This window comes from Palaemon carinicauda, chromosome 17, assembly GCF_036898095.1.
Source record: "Palaemon carinicauda isolate YSFRI2023 chromosome 17, ASM3689809v2, whole genome shotgun sequence".
NCBI lineage: Eukaryota > Metazoa > Arthropoda > Malacostraca > Decapoda > Palaemonidae > Palaemon > Palaemon carinicauda.
The window spans coordinates 102,946,561-102,970,455 of record NC_090741.1 but is presented as its reverse complement, the minus strand read 5'-3'; the positions used below and the strand labels follow the sequence as shown (position 1 = coordinate 102,970,455).

At 46.3% G+C, this 23,895-nt stretch overlaps 1 protein-coding gene across 1 annotated transcript in view; it reads left to right on the top strand.

Annotated features, from left to right (window-relative positions):
- LOC137656874 (pre-mRNA-splicing factor syf1 homolog) overlaps nucleotides 1–23,895 on the top strand; it is a 110,136-nt gene that overhangs the window by 14,547 nt on the left and 71,694 nt on the right. Inside the window, exons 3-5 of the mRNA XM_068391244.1 lie at nucleotides 7,866–8,031; nucleotides 16,505–16,633; nucleotides 16,989–17,165. Coding sequence (XP_068247345.1) covers nucleotides 7,866–8,031; nucleotides 16,505–16,633; nucleotides 16,989–17,165 — 472 coding nt within the window. The remainder of the gene's footprint in view (nucleotides 1–7,865; nucleotides 8,032–16,504; nucleotides 16,634–16,988; nucleotides 17,166–23,895) is intronic.

The following is a 23,895-nucleotide window of genomic DNA, read 5'->3' as shown; positions in this document are numbered from 1 at the left end:
GGCAGTTGGAGGACAGGATCTTTCCCCCCTGTCATAGCAGGTGCATGCAACTGGTTGCTCGTAAATAGTTTCTTATAACTGCTTGCATGTCTGGACATCAACTTGAAATGTCGCTTGCTATGCAATCTCTTGATCCCTGTGGAGTAACCGAGGAGAATTGACTTTTCTCTTGAGAGTCAAGGTCTCTTGTTCCACCCAGTGGAAATTGCTAACCCGTAGGGGGTAACAACAGTCACAGTCCCTGGGAATTATTGACTATACTACTGGGTAATTGGTTAACCAAGTAATTCAGAGCCCTTCCCATTTTCCATAGGTGCTGGTAAAACCCATCTCAGCAGCCTTAATAGCCTTTTACCAGTAGGAGCGCATAACGCTACCCACCAGGCTGGTGTGGGAGACAGGTTGTACAAAAATACTCTGGTCCATCCTATCTGGGCATGAAGCACAGACCCGAGTTTCGCAAGGAAATTTTGTCCAGCGTTGCGCAACCATTCACCGAGCACTAGTGAAGTGGGTGGGAGAGTTCCTAGATCTGACGGAGGGTTGCGTGCGATCTAGGTCAGCCGTTATTTTAACGGTAGAGCTGGATTTTTCACAAGGACCAAACCTCAGTCCGTCTCCGCACTCAAAGAGGGATATATCCTCCTCCTACCCTACATCAGATTATGTCAGATTCCTTCGCGAGGCAGCACGCTATTCGGAATGTAGCAGACAACCATTGCGTAGCATGGTGCACCCGACCACCTATCAAGCTGGGTCGGCGAGCTTGTTTGCCTGACTAAGAGGCGCGCCTCACTGCTGCTAGGTGCTTCTTGCTCTCTTGGGTGAGTCTTTCCATCAAGACCCGCACACACAAAAAGCATTGTCAAGATTGTAGAATAAAGGGGAGTTCTACCTCATAAGCGTGTGCAGGGAGACAGATGCATACAGGTAGACTACTACTTACCTGCGCGAGCTGAGAAGAGCGAGCATGCCAGCGCGCTCTATCAACCCTCGCCTCGCCAATGTGCACAGTCCCCTTGAAAGCACACTCTATCAACTCTCACCTCGCTAATGCGCAAAGGTAGATTGGTTGCCTGTGCAAGCAGGCTCTCCCAGTTGAGCGAACTGAAAGGGCCGCACTTTACCAGCTCTCTCCCCACAAACGTGGACACACTCTTAGCAAGTGCACACAAGTAGCAATTACCTGTAAGAACTTAGAAAGGCGTGTAAGCCAGCGCGCTTTTCCGGTTCTCCCCTCACGAACACACCCTCCCAGCAGGACGAACTGGAAGAGGTGCGCTAGCCAGCGTACCTTACCAGCCTTTGCCTTGCCAATGCGCTCTGTGCAGTCGGTCTGCTTTGCAAAGAGGAGTAGCAGGTTCCTTTGCAAGGTAAGATAGCCTCTCCTTCACAGACCCACCATCCTCAGACAGTTTCACCTTTGGTCAAGATCACAATAGACAAGGTCTTTCCATTAGGGGATTGAGTACTGTCTGAGGATTGGATAAAGAGACTGAAAGAGATAGTCAGAGCTTTCTTTCGAGAGACAAATTGCCAGCACACCAGTGGCAAAGCTGCTGGGGCACCTAACATCTCTTGAGAAGTTAGTGCCCCACAGCTGTCTCCACATTTGGTCTTTACAGTGGTGGTAGCTGAAGATGTTCGGGTCAGCACAGAGACCCATTGAGTACCCTAGTACTGGTGGGACCCAAGTGGAAGAGAGACCTGAGATGGTGGGTGTTAGACACCAACCCTCTCAGAGGAGTAAATCGCCTCTCTCCTTCCCTGGATTTGTTGCTCTTCACAGACACATTCAAAGAAGGGTGGGGGTTTCATCCGTTACACCTGACGGCATCCAGGCTTTAATCCGAATCCAAAAGGCGATGCCACATAAGCCTCCTGGAAATGAGGGCAGCCTACCAAGCCCTCAAGCACTTCTATCGACTTCAGGGCATTATGCATTGCTGATGAGCAATTAACACTACAGTAGTGTCCCACATAAACAACCAACGAGATAACTTTTCACAACACCTGTGCCAGCTAGCTGTAAAAATCCTCAGAGGGACAGAAGAAAATTTGCTAGTCATAACAGCCCGCTTCATCTTGGACAAGAAGAACGTGCTAGCGGACAATCTGAGCAGGAGGACTTGGATAGTTGGCTCCGAATGGTCCTTGAATCAATAGACAGCCAACAGAGTCTTAACTTTGTGGGGTTTGCTGACAATCGACCTGTTCACGATTTTCCTCCATCAGAAACTACCAGGGTACTGCTCACCAGTACCGGTCCTACAAGCATTCTGGCAGGATGCTTTCCAATACTCCAGGGACAGGATGGACGTATATGCATTCCCCCCCTTCTGCCTAGTAAGGCGGTTATTGAAGGTGAGAGCTTCGCAAGATCTAGCAATGACCCTCATAGCTCTGCTGTGGCCACATGCAGAATGGATTGGACCTTCTGCATCTGCTCACAGAGGCACCAAGAGAGCTCCCTCCACTTTCCAAGCTACTGACACAACCACACACGAAGATATTCCATTAATCAATACCATTGGTACGACTTTACGCCTGGAGGTTATCCAGCAACTCCTCGCAAAGTGAGGCTTTTTGAAGCCAGTTCCTAAGGACATGGCAGGATACCTCCGGAAGTCTTCATCTGCAGTGTAAGAGCCGAAGTGGTCCATCTTTTGTGGTTTGTGTTGTGAACGGGGTATCTCAACACTCAGTGCCTCTATACTAACAGTAGTGGAGTTTCTACTTTACCTCAGGTAGGAAAAACTCTATTCGGTGTTGGTGGTGAGAGGCTTTTGCTCAGCCTTGAGCCTTGTCTTTGAATTGAATGGAGTTATCATTTCCTACTCTGTGGAATTGTCACTCCTCATACGGAATTTTGAGCATTCTTACCCTCAGGTGGAAGTTAGACCACCCCCTTGGAACACTGTCAAGGTCTTACGTTCATTGAAAGGAGCCTCTTATGAGCTCTGTCAAGCCTCAGACAAAGACTTGACCTTAAAGACAGCTTTTCTTTTAGCTTTGTCCTCTAAAAAGAGAGTCATCAAGCTACACGGTCTTCCGTCCGATATCGCCCATGCAAGGGGATGTCGGCAGATCACACTCATTTTCGTTCCTGAGTTTGTTACAAATACTCTAAATCTGTCTGTAGTGGATCCTGAATTTTGGCCCTTTCGGGCTGAGAGCCACCGATCTATAACAGTCAATACTGATCAACTGTTACTATACCCCGTAAGGGCATTGAGGTTATATCTCAAGAGAAGGAGAAGAACTTGTCCCCATATCAATAGGCTCTTCGTTAGCATGGGGAAGACCAAGAGGAGAATCACGAAAAACTCGATGTCCTCATGGATCAGACGGGTAACAGAAAGAGTATTGGCTTCAGACTGCTCACTGTCTGGCAGATGCCCCCATGCATACGATGTCAGGGGAGTAAGTACTTCCCTTGCATTCCATAAGAATTTTTCTGAGGCAGGTACTACAAGCGGACAAATGGAAACTTCAAACAATGTTCACTGCCCACTACTTGCAACCCATGACCCACAGAAACCTACCCATTTTTAATAGGTCCTGCGGCGGCTCTCTCAAAACGTGATTTAAATTCCTCGACTCCCTTGTAGGACAAGTAGCACAGGGTCGAGGGCGGATGTTACTCGCAAGTAAGTCTATGGTGAATGTGTGAGTGACTGGCCACTTCCTACTTCCTCTTCCCCTCTCTTTGGAGGGCAGCATCCAAGGGACTGAACAGCTACCTTGTCTATATGTGGGCTAGTATCACACTCTTTGGACAACCTGATATATATTTATATACAGTATTTATGTCCCCGTCCTCCTGTTGGGGGGAGTTCGGAAAAAGCGTGAATTAGTAAAGGGCATGGCCCGAATGTGTACTAATCCCCTTGCATAGAATGTTCTTTATTTCCGGCAATGATTGCCCAGACCGTCATCCTACGGGATAACGTGGTGTGGGTTCCCTCAAGGTCAACTTGTACAAGAGGCTATCCTGGGACAGTTACCAGTCAGTTGGTTCACAGACTTCCACCCACCTAAAGGTTAGTCTCCATAGTAAAGAGCGGAAGTTTTGTATTTTGCGCAGGAAGAAATGACAAATTTGGAAATAATTTTTATTTTTCCTAGCAATACAAACCTGAAGCTCTTTACATATACTGTACCTGCCAGCACCTACCCCTGGAAGTCCTGCCGCAATTACAAACGATACGGTTAGTTGCTAGTGGTGGTTTGAGCAGGGGTCTAGCCTACCCGCTAACTAGCGATGGGTAGTTATACACTGACAAAAAAAATTTATTGGCTGGTTTCAGCTTTGCCGAAATAAATATTCCATAGTAAAGAGCTCCAGGTTTGCATTGCTAGGAAAAATGCAAATGATTTCTAAATTTATCATGTTACCCCTGTGCCTGGGGCTACCCCAATCCCTGACCCAGCTCTAGTGTTGTCCATGTCTTCCCCTGTACCTGGGGATCTTGGATTGGTACTACCTGCTCCCTCTGTGAGTGTGCCTTCTCTCTTCCCATGACAGTGTGTCCCAGTGTTGTGGCTTCTTTTTGAAGCAACCTGTGTGGTTTCTCCTTCTTGGGCAAAGCGTGGCTATGAAGTCACTCGAACCTCAACCGTTCTGCTTGCAGAGCCTGGAGCGAGTGCCAGGAAGAGGTAAAAGTGTGCACTCTGCTCTTCCTCCTCTTTGTATTCTGACTCTGATTCTGATGCTTCTTCCAAGATGAAGAAAAGAAAAGAGGAAGAAATCCAAGAAGTACACAAATAACCCAGCCACCCTGTCTGTTCACAGGTTGATGAAGGAGCTTCGGCAACCTCCATCTCCCTTCCTGCCAGGACTTTGGATGTCCACTTGTCTCTCATCCAGCAAGTTGTCACTTGACTGGGTTCGAGAGGGTGGCACCATTTGGGGCTGTCATTGTGAGATTGCTAGCATTGGAAAACCTTGAACTTACAGCTGTCCTCCTGCCCCGATTCGCAGACAGAAAGATACCTCCTTACTTCATCTGTGCCAGGAAATCTCCTCTTGTTTCCGGGTTCTGTCAGTGGGACGGAATGGGCATAATAGGGTGTGGGAAGCAGAATTTCCAGAGCTTGCTGCAACAACGTCAGCCCTGGCAAGGCACTGAGTTAGTTGCAGGTGTGTTAAGGCACTGAGTTAGTTGCAAGTGTGTTTTGATTTGAATCAATTTAGATCTGTAAAAAAAAATCATGATTTAAATCAAAATTAAATACTGTCAGAAATTACCTTACAAAAAAAACTTCCAAAACTAGTTACAATTTATAAGTATTGCAACAAATGGACAAAATCCTAGTTAAAAGCTATAACATTTCAGGTAAACTTGGCATTCTTAAGAGTTAAAGTTGCTGTTGCAATTATACAAATTGTAAAGATCTTGATTTTTTTAACAGCATTAATAGGAATTAAAAGTTTTGTTGCCAGTACAGTACGCACATGAAGAAGTCCTTAATGTGTTTTTAGTTTTATTTCTTACTGTGTACTGTATGTTAAAATAAAACTACTGTATATTTGTATTTTTATTTGATTGAAGTTTCACTTATTTTTGGGTAAGTACAGTATGTACTAGTTACTATAACTTGTATGCTCCGATTAAATCATTAGTTTGAATTTTGGTTTCCAAGATTAAGAGAAAACTCATCTTGAGTAATACATATTAAGCTATGGTTTCATTTAACATTGATGAAGTTTAATATAAAAAAATTCCCCTTGAAACTGAAGCAAATAATCACCAGAAGGAAATGTGTTATTGAAAAAAAGAATAATTTAAATAAAAAAAATGATTTAAATAAGGAAATCTGGTTTAAATCAAATAAATTGATTTTATTTATTTTCTAGAAAAAATATGATTTTTTTTCAACCCTGGTGACCTGCCATCAGGAGGAACGACTTCATCCATTCCATGGTTTTGAAAGACGTACATAGAGATTCCAATTCTTTGATTCTACAGAAATTCCTTGATAGGGAGGTATGTATAATAGTTCAAAGTCCTTTGCTTTGGACTAGCTACCATACCCCAAATGTTCACTCGAGTGTTGACAGTCATCTTGCCTGGTGCTCATGCCAACAGCAATTGTTTGCCACGATACCTTGACAACTCTCTTATCCTGTTCTCTCAGAGGCAGTTGCTTCCACAATGAGACAGATTTTTTGCTTTTTGTCATGATCTTGAGCATTCTGGTAAATAAGGAGAAGTCCAAACTATGGCTAAGCAGAGGATGGAGTAAAGTACATTACCTGTGAATGCTGATATACAGCAGAAGTAAGTTTCTTTCCATCAGATAACAATGTTAGCCGACTCAGGAAAGTAGTGCGATCTTTACTTATTCAGCAAGAACTATTGGCTTGACAATGGCAATAACTGCTCTGAAATCTCTGGACTTTGGAGAAGTTTATTTCTCATGGGTGCCTGCACCAGCTGTCCCTTCACTGGTGTCTGAGGAGATGCTGGTTAGTAGCCAACAATCCCTAACATCATCTAGTTCTAGCTTTGGGGTTGGAAGATGAGAAGATACTCCTCTGAATTGTCGTCCTCCAGAAATGTTGCTGTTCACATACATGTCTAAGGAGGGATTGGGTGCAAACCTGAGGAACCAGACCGCCTTAGGTTGCTGGTCCAACGAAGAAAAAATGTCTTCACATCAATCCTCAGGAGATGGAAGCAGCACTCCTGGCTGCTACAAGCATTCCAACAGGCTTTGATGAGTGACAAAAGAACAGTAGTGGCTTATGATAAGCAAGGAGGTACTACACAAGACCTCTGTGCATTGGTGAAGCAGGTGGTCACATGATTGCTCGACAGTGCAATGGAACTGGCTCAGTCACAAGGGACAAGTTGCAGGAGCAGAATAGTCATGTTTTCCCTTAGTAGCAAAGAAGCTTCGGACTTTTGGGGGGTTCTCCCTTGATCGACATGTTTGCGACCCAGCTAGACCTAAAAATCCTGACCTGCTGTCCAGTGCTGGACCTGTCACCAGTCCTAGAGGATGCCTTTCAACATCCATAGGAAAATATCGATTTCTATGCTTCCCCCCCATTTTGCTTCATTCACAGAGTAATCAACAGTGTTGACAACTCTGTGTCTCAGAGTAAACCTAGTACAGTGGCTCCTTGGTGGCCATGCAACGATGTTACCCAGACCTGCTAACACTTTTTGTCAAGGTACCGAAAGAACTACCCCTGTGGTCAAACCTGCTTAGGCAGCCCCACCTGCAGAGGCACCATAACTCAGTAACATCCCTGTCACTTCACATTTGTACACTAGCCAGTATTTCCTCCTAGCGAAAGGCTTTTCATGAGACACTGCACAAATGTCTGGATATTTGCATACATCCTCTGATGTCTACCAAGCACAGAGGGCCATCTGCTGATATTGGTGTCATAGAATGGGTGCTTCGCCAGTTGGAGCCTCTGCAGCTGATAGTAGATTATCTTGTCTACCTTCACTGGGAGAAGCTCCTCTCAGTTTTATCACCCAGACTGAAGTGTTTAGACCTTTCCTCTCTTTTGGAGCAGTCTATTTTCATGAGGTGCTTCGAGCACTGTTGCCCTCTAGGACGCTCAAGTGTGGGATGTCACCCAAGTGCTTGGGTACCTCGAGGACATACATTACTTCTGCAAAATATTGAAATGTGTCTAGTCTGTCCTCACTACTTCTGTGGTAGTAGCAGAAGTTCCTTGCTGAAATATATCTTATGGAATTAAACATGAATAATTTCTTCTAACAATGATATGAATTTATTTGGTAGATCAGTCCTAACCAATAGAAATTTTCTTGTCCTGAATTTTATTCATTGTAAACATTTACAAGTAAATTTATAGAATATTCTCATTTTTCTTTTAGATTACGCATGCAACAAGTCAAAGGCCGCTGCATAACAGATCCTGAGTACGAGAGTGTTAATAATACATTTGAAAGAGCTTTAGTTTTCATGCACAAGATGCCTCGTGTGTGGATTGATTATTGTCAGTTTCTCATAAACCAGAAAAAGATTACAAGGACTAGAAAGGTACGTTTAGATTTTCTAGTTAGTGTGTTGATAATGTTTTATATGGTAACAATATATTTTCATTTCCTTCTAAATATATGAACCATGATTTTCTAATTGGGTATCGTGTTTTATGCATTTCTAACAATTATTGTTGATGTAAACCTCTGGTATTTGTTTCCCCATCCTTTTAAATAAATTATTAAGTGGGATAACTTGTGGGTAAGCCAAGGTGTTTGTGCAGGAAAATTGTATTACAAACGAAGTTGAAAACAATGGTTCATGTGTGCCATCAGTAACAATCTTGCAGGTATGCATTAAACACATGAATAACAAGGATGTGCTCTATCCTAATCTTGTTATGGGCTTTTGGGTACTAAGACCAGAATGAAACACAGTTTTGTGTATATTTTACTTTATTCACTATATATACACAGAAATACAATCACGTACATTCACAGTTATACCTAAAATACTCATCTAAACCTTGAAATTATCTATTTTAGAAAAAAATTCTATGCCATCAACTACTCATTTTTTACTGTACAATGAAAACATAATTTGCTCCTACACTGATAAACCTCAAGCTATTTAACAAGGATTATCTTTCGGTGAGGCTGGAAGACTAGCCCTCAAGACTTTAATGCGAGGTGGCAACCACCCAACCACTAGTTAGTGGGAGGGTGGTGGGGGTACCCTGGGTAACTGGGTCACTCACACAGCAGTAGTATCTTACTACTATTTCTTTTGCCTTGGTAAAGGACGGATGTGTCCGCTCTCTGCTCCTAAAAGACTTGGCCATTTCTTGCATATCTGCTTTTTCTCTTTCAGGTGTGATTGTTCCTGATGCTCCTCATGCATATGTGTTCAGTGTCTGAAGGGTGCTTCTTGTCCTTGGTCAAGACCGACTTCCCCCCTCTTTGTGTCTGACCTGCAGAGGGTGCCATTTTGAGCAGGGCTCCACCTGTGATGAGTGTCGGGAGTGGCCTGCCTCCCAATGCGAGAGATTTAGGCGGCGGCGAAAAAAGTCTAAGTGAGACCTTTTGCCCTTAGGGTCCTCCTCAAGGGCAAAGAGACCTCGGACTTCTTCCATCACCCACTGACCTCTTCCTGAAGCTCCTCCTCATTCCAACTCTTCTGAGGGCTTGACGAGTAGGAGCACAGACTGTTCAACTCCTTGGCACCCTCTGGGTTCTGGGGACATTGTTGCTTCCCCTAGAGGGGCACCTTCGTTCCGCCCTCGGGCAAGCCTTTTTCCCTTTCAGATTTGCTGCAGGCTTGGCTGTTGGTGGGGGTGGCTGGACCTTCTTCCAAGGAAATCCTCCTAGATCTCCTTCAGCGTTGTGCCCGGACGGATCCTGTTCCTGATGTTCCCGTCTCCCCTGTGGACACATTGTTTGTTTGCGAAGGCCATCTCTCGCTCTTGCCAGGTAGTGTTTTTGACCATCGCAGCCTTTAGCCGCCCCTTTGAAGTTCACTTGTTGACGATGAGTCCTCCCACCATCCTCTGACCTCTTCATCTTCCAGAGATCCCAGTCGTCTTCGCGTGGCTTCCAGCAGGCAGTGCTCCTGTTCGCGAGACCGACGAACTTCTTGTGGTTTTCCTGTTCGACATTGACAATCTTCTCGTGCTCGTCAATCGCTGGCTCGTGATCGTCACTCCCCACTGCTTTGTTGATGCTCCTTTGATTGTTGGTCTGCTGATTATTGTCACCCTTCAACTTCGCGCTCGCCGCTCATCAGTAGGAGACATTCCATTCCCACGCATCGTTCACCGTCTCATCATACTAGACGATGCTCCACATCATCCACGAGACGGTCTCCTGCTCGCCGATCACTGATGCGACACTCCCCAGCATATCATTCCTCATCTCATCATGCTGATCGTCATCGTGCTAAGCGACACTCTCCAGCTTATCGCTCACCAATGCATCACTCGTCATCTCATTGATCTCCCAGGCGATGCTCCCCCACTTATTACTCACTTATGCGATGCTCTCCTACGTGTTTTCATTCATGAGCATATCCTACGGTGTGTCCCTTGCTGACGCGTCATGCCACTTCTAGAGTTTCTCCCAGATGCTCGCCAACTCGCCGATTACTGATGCGTCGCTCCCCAATGCGACATTCTACTTCTTGACGTTCTGCTGCCTTTTGATCTCCTGATCATCGTTCCCCAGCGCGTTCTTGCCGGTCTCCCTCTCGTCTAAGGCCCTCGATCACTGTCTTTGACTCGTGAATTGCGCATGTTTGCTCATGAATCACGCTGGCCTGCCCGTGAACTAGATGTTCCGCTTGTGCAATCATATGCATTTGTGATTACTTCATGAGTTTTCTCGAGTGAAGAACCTTCTCAAGCTCCATCGACCTCAGCAGCTCCCAGCGGATGTCCCGTTCCTTTCATAAACGGCTTCCAACATCTGCCAAACAAGTAATCTAATGTCCCGATCTCTCCATATCGCCCCTGGAAGTGTTCAAAAGAGGACCAGATGATGCCTGTCCCTTTCAGTTCCAGGTTCCGAGGCCTCTCCTTCAGAGGAAGAGCTCTCCACTTCCTGGTTTTCCCAAGGACACCCAGGACCTATCAGCTGTGGGAGGACAGTTGTTGTGGTTTGACAGGCTCATTAAGGCAGTATCAGTCGCCATGGCAGAACTTCCTCCTAGACATACCGATTCCTCTGGTAGAGACTTATCCTTTACAGTGGCCTGAGGTTGCCTCTACTCCAGTCATCCCATTGGAGAGTTTGGCTTCCCTCTCCTCTTCCTCGGTCTTGCCCGCTGACCCCAGGAAATGACCTGTTCCGTCGAGAGACCCAGTTCCTCTACTGCCCCTCTCTCCCATTGGGAGAATGAAGAGAGGTCCCAAGGGTGCCCCTGTTTTGGTTTAAGACCTTAACACTCTTCAATTCACTCCGGTTATGACGGCTAGATGGAGGAGGAGGATGCTGAAAGAGACTCCTCCACACGCAGACATCCTTCTCCCTAGGGTGAGCAGAGATATTGGTTCTCCGCATGTGGTGTCTCACATGTCTTCGTTTAGGCCTTCTCCTATCGAGGTAGTTCCCCCCCGAACTACCGCCTCGATCCAGACCATCTCTGGAGGAGGAAGAACGTCTAATGAAAGGTTCAGGTCCCTAAGGAACATCAGGCACTCTCCAGACCTTCCCTGCTGGAAGAGTATTTGCCAAGCCATAGGGAACCTAAGGACACGAAGACTATCCCAAGGAATACTAATGCGTGTGAGGTGCTTAGACAGGAGAAGGCTAGAGACTCCCCTGTGGTGGGTCTGTCTTGAGGTGTCCCTGGTGTTGCCGACCCCGACCCACTCCAGGCTTCTATGGGTGACACCTTGGAAGTAGATGAGTCCTTGGAATCAGATGATGACAACTTCCCCGAGGCTGAATGTTCGAAGATCCAGTCTCAAGATGAGCGACAGGAATCCGAATCTGCCTTCCAGCAGGTCCTTGCCTACATGAAGGTTGTGAACGGATTGTCTAATCCAGGTGTAGCTCCTTGTGAAGGTAGGAACACAGACCTGTACCATGTTTTTGGTACGTAGAAACCTCCTAAGACCAGTTCTGTGATGCCCCGGTCTAAAGGCCTAACAGCAGCCAGGGAGAAGGCATTCTCTCAGGTCACTGGCTCCTGTAGCTTCCTTCGTGCTGGTTCATTGTGTCTACTTCTTCCGCCTCCCTTTGTCCAACAAAGGAGGCATTACATAGTCGAAGGTGAACCTATCCCAGCTTTGACGTTGGATCCCTTTGTGGAGTCTTGAGAGGGATCCCCATAGAGAGGCTTGCCAGTCTTCCAGGCTCCTTCTCGACCTCTGAGCTGATCAACATAGAAAAGGTCGCAAAGTACGCCATGCAGCTGCTTCATGGCTGGACCTATGGTGGGGCTCAGTAGGTCACCTTGTACGAACTGGGGACTGGTTCAAGGAATCTACAAGGAAGTCTACAGAAACTTTTCTCTTGTCCGTCACTTGCACGTTGGAGTTCCTTTCCCGCATGGTAGTCAACCTGTGGGCAAATGTGATCCCCAAGAGATGAGATGTGGTGATTGAAAGGTTCCATAGACAAGTTCCTAGAGCCGAGCTGTCCAAACTTAGGAACTACTTTCGAGAAGGAATCTCTCTCTTCAGTCCGGAAGACGTCGAGAGGTCGGCTGACCGCTGGAGAAAATCCAACAAGGATTCTCTTCTCCAAAGGACTTTGACAACTAGGTCCTATGGGAAGGTTTCCCACCTCCCAAGAAGCTGCTGCAGTCCAACAAACCAGCAGGGTCCTCCAAAAAGGTGTCATGACAGCCCTTTCCTGTTAAAGACCAAAAGGGCTCTAGATTCTCCAGAGGAGGTAGAAGTAGCATTAGAGGCACTCCTGTTAAGGGAGGCATTCCTCTCACCAGCCCACTGGTGAGGGGATGCCTGCAACGCTGCTGGCAGAGATGGATGCAGCTCGGGGTCAATCCTTGGACAATCTCAGTGATTTGTGTAGGGTATCACATCCTGTTCACACTATCTTTCCCTCCACTGACTCGGGATCCAGTCCCATCGAGCAACTATGCAAAGGGATCCAAAGTCCAGACCATGTTGGAGAAGTGTGCTCTCCAAGAGGTCCTCGATGGGTCCGTAGGCTTTTTCAATCGACTCTTTCTTGTAAAGAAGGTGTCTGGAGGCCGGAGACCAGTCATTGATCTCTCGACCTTGAACAAGTTTGTTCTACAAACTACGTTCAAGATGGAGACGGCAAACATTATCATTCGGGCAGTAAGGCCGCAGGACTTCATGTGCACCATGGGTCTCAAAGACGCATACTTCCAGATCCCAGTCTATCCGTCTTCTAGGAAGTATCTTTGGATCATACTCGAGAACAGGCAATACTAGTGCAAAGTGCTGTGTTTCGCCTTTTGACAGCACCTCAGGTCTTCACGAGAGTATTCCCCCTAGTGTCATCTTGGGCTAACAAAATCGGCATTCGTCTTTTTCGCTACCTAGAGGATTTGCTGATTCTAGCAGACTCGCTGACAACCCTTCTTTGCCACAGGGTCAGGTTGCTCGAGTTTTGTCAGGATCTGGGGATCGTGATAAATCTCGAAAAGTCATCTCTGCAACCCTCTCAAAGACTGGTATACCCGAGTATGATAATCAACACTAATCTTCAGAAATTCTTTCCATCAGATGACAGAGCACACAAGCTGAGGGAAGTGGCAAGCCCCTTACTCAGACAAGAGGAGCTTCCAGCCCGACAGTGGTTGTGTCTTCTAGGTCACCTGGCATCCCCTGTCTGTCTAGTGCCCAATGGTTGCCTCGGTACGATCTCTCCAGTGGCAACTGGAATCCAGGTGGAACCAGTACACCGGTTCCCTTGATACTCCCGTTCCCATAGGATGGGATCAAGGACGGATCTTCAGTGGTGGCTGCCAGTGGAGAACATCTGCAGAGGGATAGACCTTCTTGTCCCTCCCCCGGAATTAATGCTCTACACAGACACATCAAAAGAAGGGGCCACATGCTGCACCACATAGCCTCCGGTCTTTGGTCCGAGTCCTAAAGGTACTGTACCAACATATCAACCTCCTAGAGATGAGAGCTGCCTTTCTAACTCCCAAACAGTTCCAACAGTTCCTGGTGGGTCACTCCCTGGTGTTGATGAGCGGCAACACCATGGTAGTGGCTTACATAAACAAACAAGGTGGTACCTTTTCGCAGCTCCTATGCCATCTAGCAGTAAAGACACTGCGATGGTCAGAAGAACATTCGGTGTGTCTATCAGCATGCATCATTCCGGGTAAGAGGAATGTGTTCGCTGACAACCTGGGTAGAGCGACTCGGATACTGCCCTCCAAATGATCTTTGAATCATCTGATAGCCAACATAAGTCCTAACTTTGTGTGGTTCCCCAACTGTGAACCTGTTCGCAACGTTCCTGAACTTCAGGCTCTCGCTTTACTGTTCTCCAGTCCTGGACTCTCAGACTCTCTGGCAAGATGCATTCCAACCACTGTGGGGCAACATCGATGTGTACGCATTTCCCCCCTTCTGTCTGATGAGACAGATGCTCAACAAGACCAGGGCATCCAACAATCTTTGCATGACTCTCATAGCTCCACTATGGCACCACCCAGAATGGTTTCCGGATCTTCTGCAGCTCCTGGTACAGCTATCAAGGAACTTCCTCCACAACCAGATCTACTCGGACAACCACACGTGAAGATCTTCCGTAAAGCAGTAACTTCCATGTGTCTTTATGCGTGGATACTATCCAGCATTTCCTCTCTTAGAGAGGCTTTTCGCAACGAGTTGCAAAAACAATGTCTGAATACTTCCAAAGATCTTCTTCAATCTACCAGGCAAAGTGGACAGTCTTCCGTGGTTGGTTTTGTGGAAGAGATATCTCTTCCCTCGATGCCACTATTCCTATGATAGCCGAGTTCCTTGTTAACCTTCGAGAGGAAATGCTCCTCCTGGTCTTGGCAGTGAAAGGCTATCGCTCAGCCTTAAGCATGGCGTATAGACTGAAAGAAATTAACCTTTCCTCATTGTTGGAATTGTCTCTCCTCCTACGAAGCGATGAGATCACTTGTCACCAGTCGGAAGTTAGACTTCCTCCTTGGAATGTGGTTTGAGTCCTTCAGTCACTGAAGGGCCCTCCTTATGAACCATTGTGCCAGGCAACAGATCTCCATCTCACTTTAAAGACGGTGTTCCTTCTTGCCTTAGCTTCAGTAAAGAGAGTTAGCGAACTTCATGGTCTTTCCTACAACGTCGTCCATTCAAGGGGATGGGGGGGGAGATAACACTCGGCTTTGTCCCTAAGTTTATTGCAAATTCAAAATCCATCCGTCAAGGATCCTAGGTTTGGGGCCTTTCGGATATCAAGTCTCCGTTCTGTAACTGATTTCCCAGATCAACAGTTACTATGCCCAGTGAGGAATTTAAAATATTATCTTGAACGCACTGCAGCAGTTAGTTCCTGCGTGCCAGCGCTTTTTGTTAGCACAGGGAGGGTCAAGAGGAGGATCACAAAGAACGCTATCCCTGCCTGGATCCGTATAGTCATTGACCTTGCACTGAATAATCCTCCTACTTGTCGACCTAGAGTTCATGATGTCAGGGGCATAAGCACGTCCCTGGCGTTCAAATGTATCTACAAGCGGGCGTGTGGAAATGTCAAACCACTTTCACTGCCCACTACCTGCAAGACGTGACCTGAGGAGAATGGATACTTTTTCCATTGGTCCTGTGTGTCTGCACAACAAGTGGTTTACAATACCACAGTCTCCTTGCTGGACAAGTAGCAGATGGTTGAAGGTATTAGTTACCTGGGATTAGTCTGTATAAATGTTAAGAATGACTGGCTCTTTTCATTTCCTTCATCTGCCCCTCTCTTAGGGAACAGCACCATGAGTCCTCCGCACGCTGGCCTCATCAATCTGGAGGTAATAACCATTTCTCTAGTTAACATGGTATAGTCTTCATACTTGTACACGTCTATGTTTGAACCACATTCCTATTTACAAACATGGAATATTTTTACATAGACGGTCACATTGCTAGTTCCTCACAACCACACAGGTTGCTCAGGCCACTATGGGCACATTACACAATGTCTCCTTTTAGTGAGGTGTCAAGGTTTTTTCCTAATTACAGTCTAACCTGTACAGATTGAAACCTGAGTAATAAGCAAGCCAGAGGTCGGACTACCGCCCTGCTAAAGAGCGAGTCATACCTATTAGATAGGTTTGGGTTTGTCAGCGTAGGAACAAAAGACAAATTTGGAAGTGATTTGTATTTTTCCTAATGTACAAACCTTTAGCTATTTGATAGGGATTATTTTTCGGCCATTAAGACTTAAGTACGAGGTAGCAACCACCCAATCACTAGTTAGTGGGAGGGTGGTGAGGGTACCCGTGGTAACCGAGTACTCCCACTCACTCACACAGCAGTAGTATCTTATCCCTTTTGATTGCAGGCAGGACTTATTTATGTTACACTTCCTGCTTCAACCACCCCAAGCACAATTAAAGGTCAAAAGTGCTAAATCATGCCGACTGGCAAGTGAGCTGGACTTTCTCCGCACAGTCTGTCGGTAGTTATAACTACGCTGTTGAGTTTTAATGACCGTTCCTGTTAAGAAAAATACAGTTTATTTAAAAAATTTGCGGTATTGTGCTGTGCTTGTTTGCTTTTCATTAGATGTCAAGACAGCAGCAAAAATAATTCATTTTTTATTTTTTTTTTGAAGGTATTGAACAATATACTGTACTATAATTACTATGAAGTTGCAATTATATTTCAGATTTCAAGTGTTCCTTTTTCTCTTGAGGATAAATGCACCAAATTTATTTTACTTTGTTTGAAAGTAATACTAAAACAAAAAACAAACAGATATAAGTCTCGGTTTTCTTATAAGAAGTGTTGAATGTTGCATTTCTGTTGCCAAATCTTTACCCTTAATGTTGAAATTATCGCTTATTAATTGCATTTATTTTGCAGACATTTGACCGTGCTCTGTGTGCTTTACCCATCACGCAGCATAACAGAATATGGCCTCTGTATCTGAAATTTGTTATGTCATATATGATACCTGAAACTGCCGTAAGAGTGTGGAGGAGATATCTCAAGGTATGTTTGACAATACTGTACTCTGTTAAAATAGTATTAGGCTGAGAATGTAAATGATGTACAGTATTTTATATCAGTATGAGGTTCTTGGTGGAACTATGTTTATCATTTAATGGGAAGGGAAATATTTATATAGAACTGCAATGGGTAATGCAACAAGATTAGTGACAGTTGAAAAACTAAAATTATTAGATATGGCTCAAATATTGCTTAAAAAAGAGGATTGAATTTTACAGTTTTTTCTTTTTATAATAATGTAACCTTGATTTTACCATGGATTTGTGGTATTTATTAATAGTTATAATTCCTGTACTATACTTGATTAACTTACTCATTTGAGATTTTTTCTCTATAGCTTTGTCCGGAGGACACTGAGGATTATATTAACTACCTAATGTCCATTGGAAGACTGGAAGAAGCTGCCAAAAAATATGAATGGTGTGTAAACACAGACACTTTTACCTCCAAATATGGTAAATCAAAGCATCAACTATGGTCTGAGCTTTGTGAATTGATCTCGAAAAATCCCCAGGTAGGTAAAGTTCTCTTATTCCTTATTTTAATTTTGAAATTGTATCTTGTTGCACTATTGAAAAGCTGAGTTCATGTATTAAACTTCACTCCCACTTTGGAGCTTTTCAATGTACCTTCCATTTGTTATTCTTTTTCATTAAAGTTTTTGTATATTTACGGGTAAAGTATGGATGGTGACCATATCACCAACCTTCTCAAACCTTTGACTGTACAATAGCCACTTTACTCTAGTCATCTGCCATCTTGGGTTAGAATTCCCCTACTTGATGGTACACCCAGGTCTTTTCTTTCGTTTTAGTTTATTTGGAGTAGCAGGTCTCATCTATTTGTGTTCAGTATTACTTATCTTACACTTTTTTCATTGGTTTTCCTTATATATAATTAGTATTAATTACATGGATCTTACCTCTAAGATATATTGCTTGTATCTAGGAATTGCTAGCTTTGAACAATTGAAATGATATAAATACAGTGCTTTACAGTACTCTCCTGGAATTTCCAGCTTGGTATCACTAATAAAGGGCTGTTGAGCCTTGTTTTATATGACACTTAGTGATCAATCCTCCTCCCCTTACTCCTCATAATATTTTCATCGCAAACTACTTATCACGTTTTAATGAGTAATGGTCTTTTTGCTCGTTATAGTAATAGATAATATATTTACCTTTACGAATATTTGTTTGTTACAGTATTTTAAATCACTGGTATCAGGCTTATTGCAGTGGGCTCTATGTCTTCACCTACCGTAGTACAGTATTTGTTACAATTTTTTAACATACAGTGTAGTCATCCCATGGTTGTCGTGGATTTCTTCTTCGTGGTTTTGATGATACAGTACTGTACCCATGTTTAGATTCACAAAATTTTAAGTACTAGTTTTGATTCTTCACAACCTCACCTCAGTTAGGATTGCTGCACAGCCGACGTTTCTGTTTCCCCCACTTTTTCAACTTTTATTCTCCTCTTGTATGCTTTATATTGTTATTGTAATAACTTGATTCTATCCTGTATAACAATAATTATAGTAATAATAATGATACTTGTAGTAGTAGTAGTTGTAGTAAAACAGTAATACAAAAGCAAACAATCAAGTTTTGACAAAGGAAAACTTATTTTTTGGGAAGTTGTGTGTGGTCTCTAAGGACTAGATCAGGGAATCCAATACGACATAAATACCAAAGAAAATTGTCTCCCTTGCTCTAAGGCCAGTATATCAACATGCAAAACACACACTCAGTATGTATAATGGAGACCCACGAGTTCAGGCTCATTTGAACTCGCCACCCGCATCTCAGCAGCTGAAATTTGTCTACTGTGTTTCTCTCCCCTTAGGAGATAAAATACGGTGGAATGCCCAGAGATCTTGACAAAAAGTTGACAGTCGAGCAAGAACTGGGCACTGGGCACCACCCCTTGATTTTATACTGGGCAAGGGGACCCAGCTAGAACCTTAGAATTTCCCTATCTCCTTTTTCTTGAGTATCCGTGTTTCTTCCACCAGTACCCAGTACAAAGTTCTAGATAAATGGAGCAGTATGCTTTCCAGGTAAAATTTTTTTACTTATGCATGGCTACCCTTAAAAGATAAAAAATATCTAAAGGCTGGTTCTCAAGGAATAATACGTAAGGAAATCCATACTAGAGTACATCTATATAAACAATGGTTTATTTCAAAATGAGATAAAAAAAAGTGATTAGAAATAATGTGCTACAATATTGAATGAGACTTGACCTGCAATAACTAGACTAAGAAAATGATTTGAAAGAAAAAAAAAAAAACCAAACGTTGGGCACTTCCGTGCCAATACAACCGCCCAATCTCCTCAATAAATACATCTTGGTTCATCACATCAATTCAAATCCCATGGCCCACTTTTATTAATTTGTTCCGTAACTGAAATATAAACCACGCTATTTACATGGGGTAATTACTTCGACGTAGCTGAATGACGAGCCATAAAAGTTTTAACGAGGGTTTACTACCCCGCCGCTAGTTAGTGGGGGGTAGGGAGGGGTAGCTAGCTCCCCCCCCCCTCACACGCACACACACACACACTGGTGAATGCTTCACTTTACTTTTGGCTCGGGCAGAGAACAGACCTGTCTGCTCTCTCCCTTGCTTTGACTGCCATATTTAATCTGTTTTTGCTTTTTCTTTTCCAGTGTGTTTGAAGTTGGCCTCTACTACAATGCCTACTTGCCCTGGACTTCCCGGCCGCCCTTATGGGACCTTTATGTCGGCTGTCGACACCGATCCCCACACCTTATGTCCTCACTGTAGGGGCCAGCGGTATGATAGTGGTAATGTTTGTATAGAATGTAGGGAGTGGTGTACCTCCCAGTGGGAGAGGTTTGCCCGGCGCCGGAAGAAAAAGTCTAAAAGTGATCTTTCTCCTTCAGAGGCTTCTTTGAAGAGAGAAAATTCCAGGACTTCTTCTTCCGTAGCCCTTTCCTCCTCCGAAGCTCCCTCTCGAGCGGTCTCTTCCGAGAGGCCGGCGAGTGGTAGCGTAGACCGTACTGCTGTTGACCGATCCCAGGGTGCGGGAGAAGTAGTCGCCTCCCATAGCGAGGCGGCTGCCCCTCCTCCCCTGGAGGAGAATTTTAATATGTCTAATCGTGATTTGTTACAGCTTTGGGCTTCCTTGGGGCTGCAGGGTTCGCCCTCCATGGAAGCCCTGTTTGACATGATCAAACTTGATGCAGCTGTCAAACAATCGCCAACTACAGCAGGGATAGATCCTCTGTCTGTGGTTGACGTTGTTGTGACGGAGACATCTCGTGGGTCTAGTCAAACCCCCGTTCCTGTTGCTGAGGTAGCTGATGGCTTAGATTCCCCCTCCGAACACCTTTCGAGGGAGGATCTAAGTCCCACGGTCTCTCCTGCCGGTGATTCTCCCCCTCGGGGAGTTCACTTACAGAGACTCCTCTGCGGAGGCCCCTTGATGATCAGCTTGCTGATCCAACGGCCCCTCGTGGGCGTATAAGGCGGAAGGCTCGTCCTCCCCTTCGCCGTAGAGGCCTTCCTTCCCCTCACAAGGGAGTTAGGAGGCGCCTCTTCGGCTCGTCGTCACCACAGTCCTCTGCGGAGGAGACGACTCGCCGTTCGCCAATCCTGCCAGCTACCACCTTAGACCTCTCCGGGGATCGTTCGCGATCCCCTTCGGATGATGGCTGTCCTTCGGGACCCTGTGACCAGTTTCCCTCCAGACCTGCTGACTTGCCATCACCCTTTGATGTTGCGGATGCGCGTTGCGCACCACCTGATCCTGCCACTACGCAGGCACCGGGCCCTTCGTGGCTTAAGGGCCTTGAGTGCAAAACCGCGCCTCTTGCCCCTCAAGCGCCAGGTTCTTCCTGCGCGCCCTCCTGCTGCTGCCGCTGTTCCTGTCTTAGCGCCAAAGCGGTCACCTGCGCGCGTGTGCGCCCCTGTTCCTGCTACGCGCCAGGGTTCCCCTGCGCGCCCACATCCTTCTGCGCCCCGCCGCCCACCAGCAGTACCTGTTCCAGCGCGCCAGCGCCCACCTGCGCCCCAGCGTTCCTGCCTCGTCGCGCGCAGTTCAAGAGGTTCCTACGCTAGCGCACAGGCGCTCACAGGTTCCTCTGGACTCGCAGCGCCCGTCTGGAGTTACGCGCAGTTCTAGTCCCAGCGCTCACGCGCTCGCCAACACGCTGTGGCGGGATGTTGCAAAACAACCCCCACACCCTTGAATCACTCTAAACAGACCAATGTCTCCTCAATACAACCTTTCCCCTTACGTTATCAGCAGCGGGACTCTTGGACAAAAGCACAAAAACAAAACAAAACATAACCTTAAAACTATATATTTCTTAAGAACTATAATAAATCCAACCAAAATCAACAGCATCAAAAACTTACACTACATAGACTATAAATACCATTCAAATAAACGCAAAAAAAAAAAACCTAACAAACTTAAATTACTCCACACACCAACACCAAAAATAAATATATATATGAATTATCTTGTATAAATATTATGGGACACCAACACTGTCGCCACACACAAGCCGGACTGTCTTTACGGCGCACTAACACAACTCTGTGTTTAACAGTTTACTGGGTGGCAATTTGCCACAACTACTTCCCTGATTGGGATTGTGGTCATTATTAGCACCACCATCATCATCATCAACAGCAATCTGGATTTGATTCGGTCCGGGTCATCAACAATTGTACAAATCAGAGTGGTCGTATCAAATTCCTTATTACAAGCCAATTCGTCAACAATCAATAAATCCACTTTCAAAAATCGCTCTCCAAAGGAGTAAGCTTATCCAAGGAGGAATCACAGCCTGCAGAAATAAAAAAGAAAAACACTTACGAACACTCCTAACTAACTAAACTATCGCACTATAATCAAAGATAATTAATAAACTGTTCCTATCATTCACAATCATGACAAGCAAATATAAACAAAACTGTACTTACTGTTAAAATAGATAATCACTTCCTTGCTGGTAATAAAGAATAATAGTAAATCCAGCAATCACACACAACCGCCTCTATCAGCAGTCAATCAAAAAAAGCATTCGCTCCGAAACATTTACCATTCTCCTAACCTAACTAAAAGTAAACAAACAACCTCATTTATACCAACAGTCTTTCTCACTACAAACAATCGATACACTAACACTCACTCTCTCTCTCTCTCTCTCTCTCTCTCTCTCTCTCTCTCTCTCTCTCTCTCTCTCTCTCTCTCTCTCTCTCTCTCTCTCTCTCTCTCTCTCTCTCTCTCTCTCTCTCTCTCTCTCTCTCTCTCTCTCTCTCTCTCTCTCTCTCTCTCTCTCTCTCTCTCTCTCAGGATTTGGCAAACAAAAAATAAATAAAAATAGAACAAAAGTTAATCCTCCACAACGCCAGCTCGCTTCTACATCTCAGCGCGCTACCCAGGAGGCGCCTAAGCTAGTGCACGGGCGCTCACAGGCACCCCAGGGCTCTCCTTCCAGACTGCGCGATCCTGCATGCGTTCCAGCCGCGCGCGACGCTTCGGTTGCGCGCCCAGTTCCAGTTATCAAGGCGCCCCATGCAACCCTCTAGCGCACACCTGTGCGCCCTAATCCAGCCACGCGTCCTGCTCGCCCACCGCAGCAGCGCACACCAGTGCGTCCGCATCCTGATGCACGCCATGCGCGCCCACAATCACCTGCGCGCCCAGCGCGCCCACAAGTTAGTATGCTTGTCCTTTCAGACCAGCGCCTACCTACGCGCCAACGTGCCATCCTTTCCTCGCGCTATCCTGAACCGGTGCTCTCGCACCCTCGCACCCTCGCCTGGTTCTTCCGGATACGCGCCCAGGCGCCACTGACCTCTTGCACCCTCCAGTGCCGCATCAGGATGCTGCGCGTCCTCTTATCCGGCCGCCTCCCGTTCCGGCTCCTGCGCGCCACACGCCCTCGCCATCTCCTACGCGCGCCCGTGAGATTCCTGTGTCACGCGATCCTTTCGCGAGCGACCCTGATCAGGGCCCATCACGCGACCTCCTGCGCGAGCGTTGCCAGGCGGACAGGTCTTCGTCTCGTTCCCCTCCCCGCAGAACAGCGTGCTCGCCGGAGGAGGGGCTGTTCCCGGACAGGTTTAAGGACTCTTCCTTTTCAGCTTCTCAGGTGAACCCTCCAGAGGGAGTGTCTGACAGCGCGACTGTCAGCCAGCAACCCTGGTTCGGTACCCTGGTCAGAGCTCTTGTGCAGGCGATGAAGCCCGCCCTCTCTGACATGGGCCACAAATCAGTGGCAGCTTCCTTCCCCCTGAAGAGGAAGAGAGGAGTCCCTCCCATGGAAACACCTCCAAGGCCTATTTTGTTTCCTCGCAGATCCTTGCGCAAGGCTCCTTCCCCCCCCCCAGACTTTCTCTCCCTCCCCTGCGGACGAGGATTACCCATCCTCAGGAGAGTCGGACGAGCCGGACCGTTCCCCCATCGCACCAATGGGGGGAAATTCCGCCTCTCCCTGAGAAGTCTTCTCATCCAGGGGTGGAAAAGAGCCTGCACCCATCGCTACTCGAGTCCTGTATCCCGCCCAGAAGGTAACCGAAGGACTCTAAGATGATCCCTAAATCATCAACAAGGATCAGGCAGGAACCATCTAGACCTTCCGAGGATGTCCACGTGTCCCCCCAGGAAGAGCCACTGGGGACGGAAGACTTCGCTGCCAGTCCTTCAGGAGGAGAGCACCAAGAGTCAGAACACGCCTTCTGGCAAGTCCTGACCCTCATAAGGAACCTCAACGGGATCCCAGACCCTGAGATTCCTCCTCGTGAAGGTAAGGACACGGTCTTGGACCGCGTCTACGGCACCCAGAAACCCTCTAGGTCCAGTGCAGCTTTGCCCTGGTCTCAGGGGATGAAGAGTGCCAGGGACAAGGTCGAGGGCCAGCTCTCTGAGCTTGCCTCCTCCAGCAGATCCAGCGCCGGTAACAAGCTCCTCCCTCCTCTTCGAGTCCATCAGAGGAGGTACTTTGAGATCCTTGGAGTCTTGTCTGGGTCTTCCGATTCATCACTCCGTGGAAGAACTCACCGGGGGAGTCCCTCTAGAGAGACTCCAACCGGTACGTGTCCTACTCAGCTACTGAGATCCTAAGCCAGGAGAAGGTCGCTAAGTGTGCCATGCAGGCAACTTCGTGGCTTGACATCTGGCTGGGGTCTCTGGGCATCCTGGTGCAATCTGAGGACCTCTCCAAAGAAAGCACCAGGAAGGCACTGGAGACTTTCT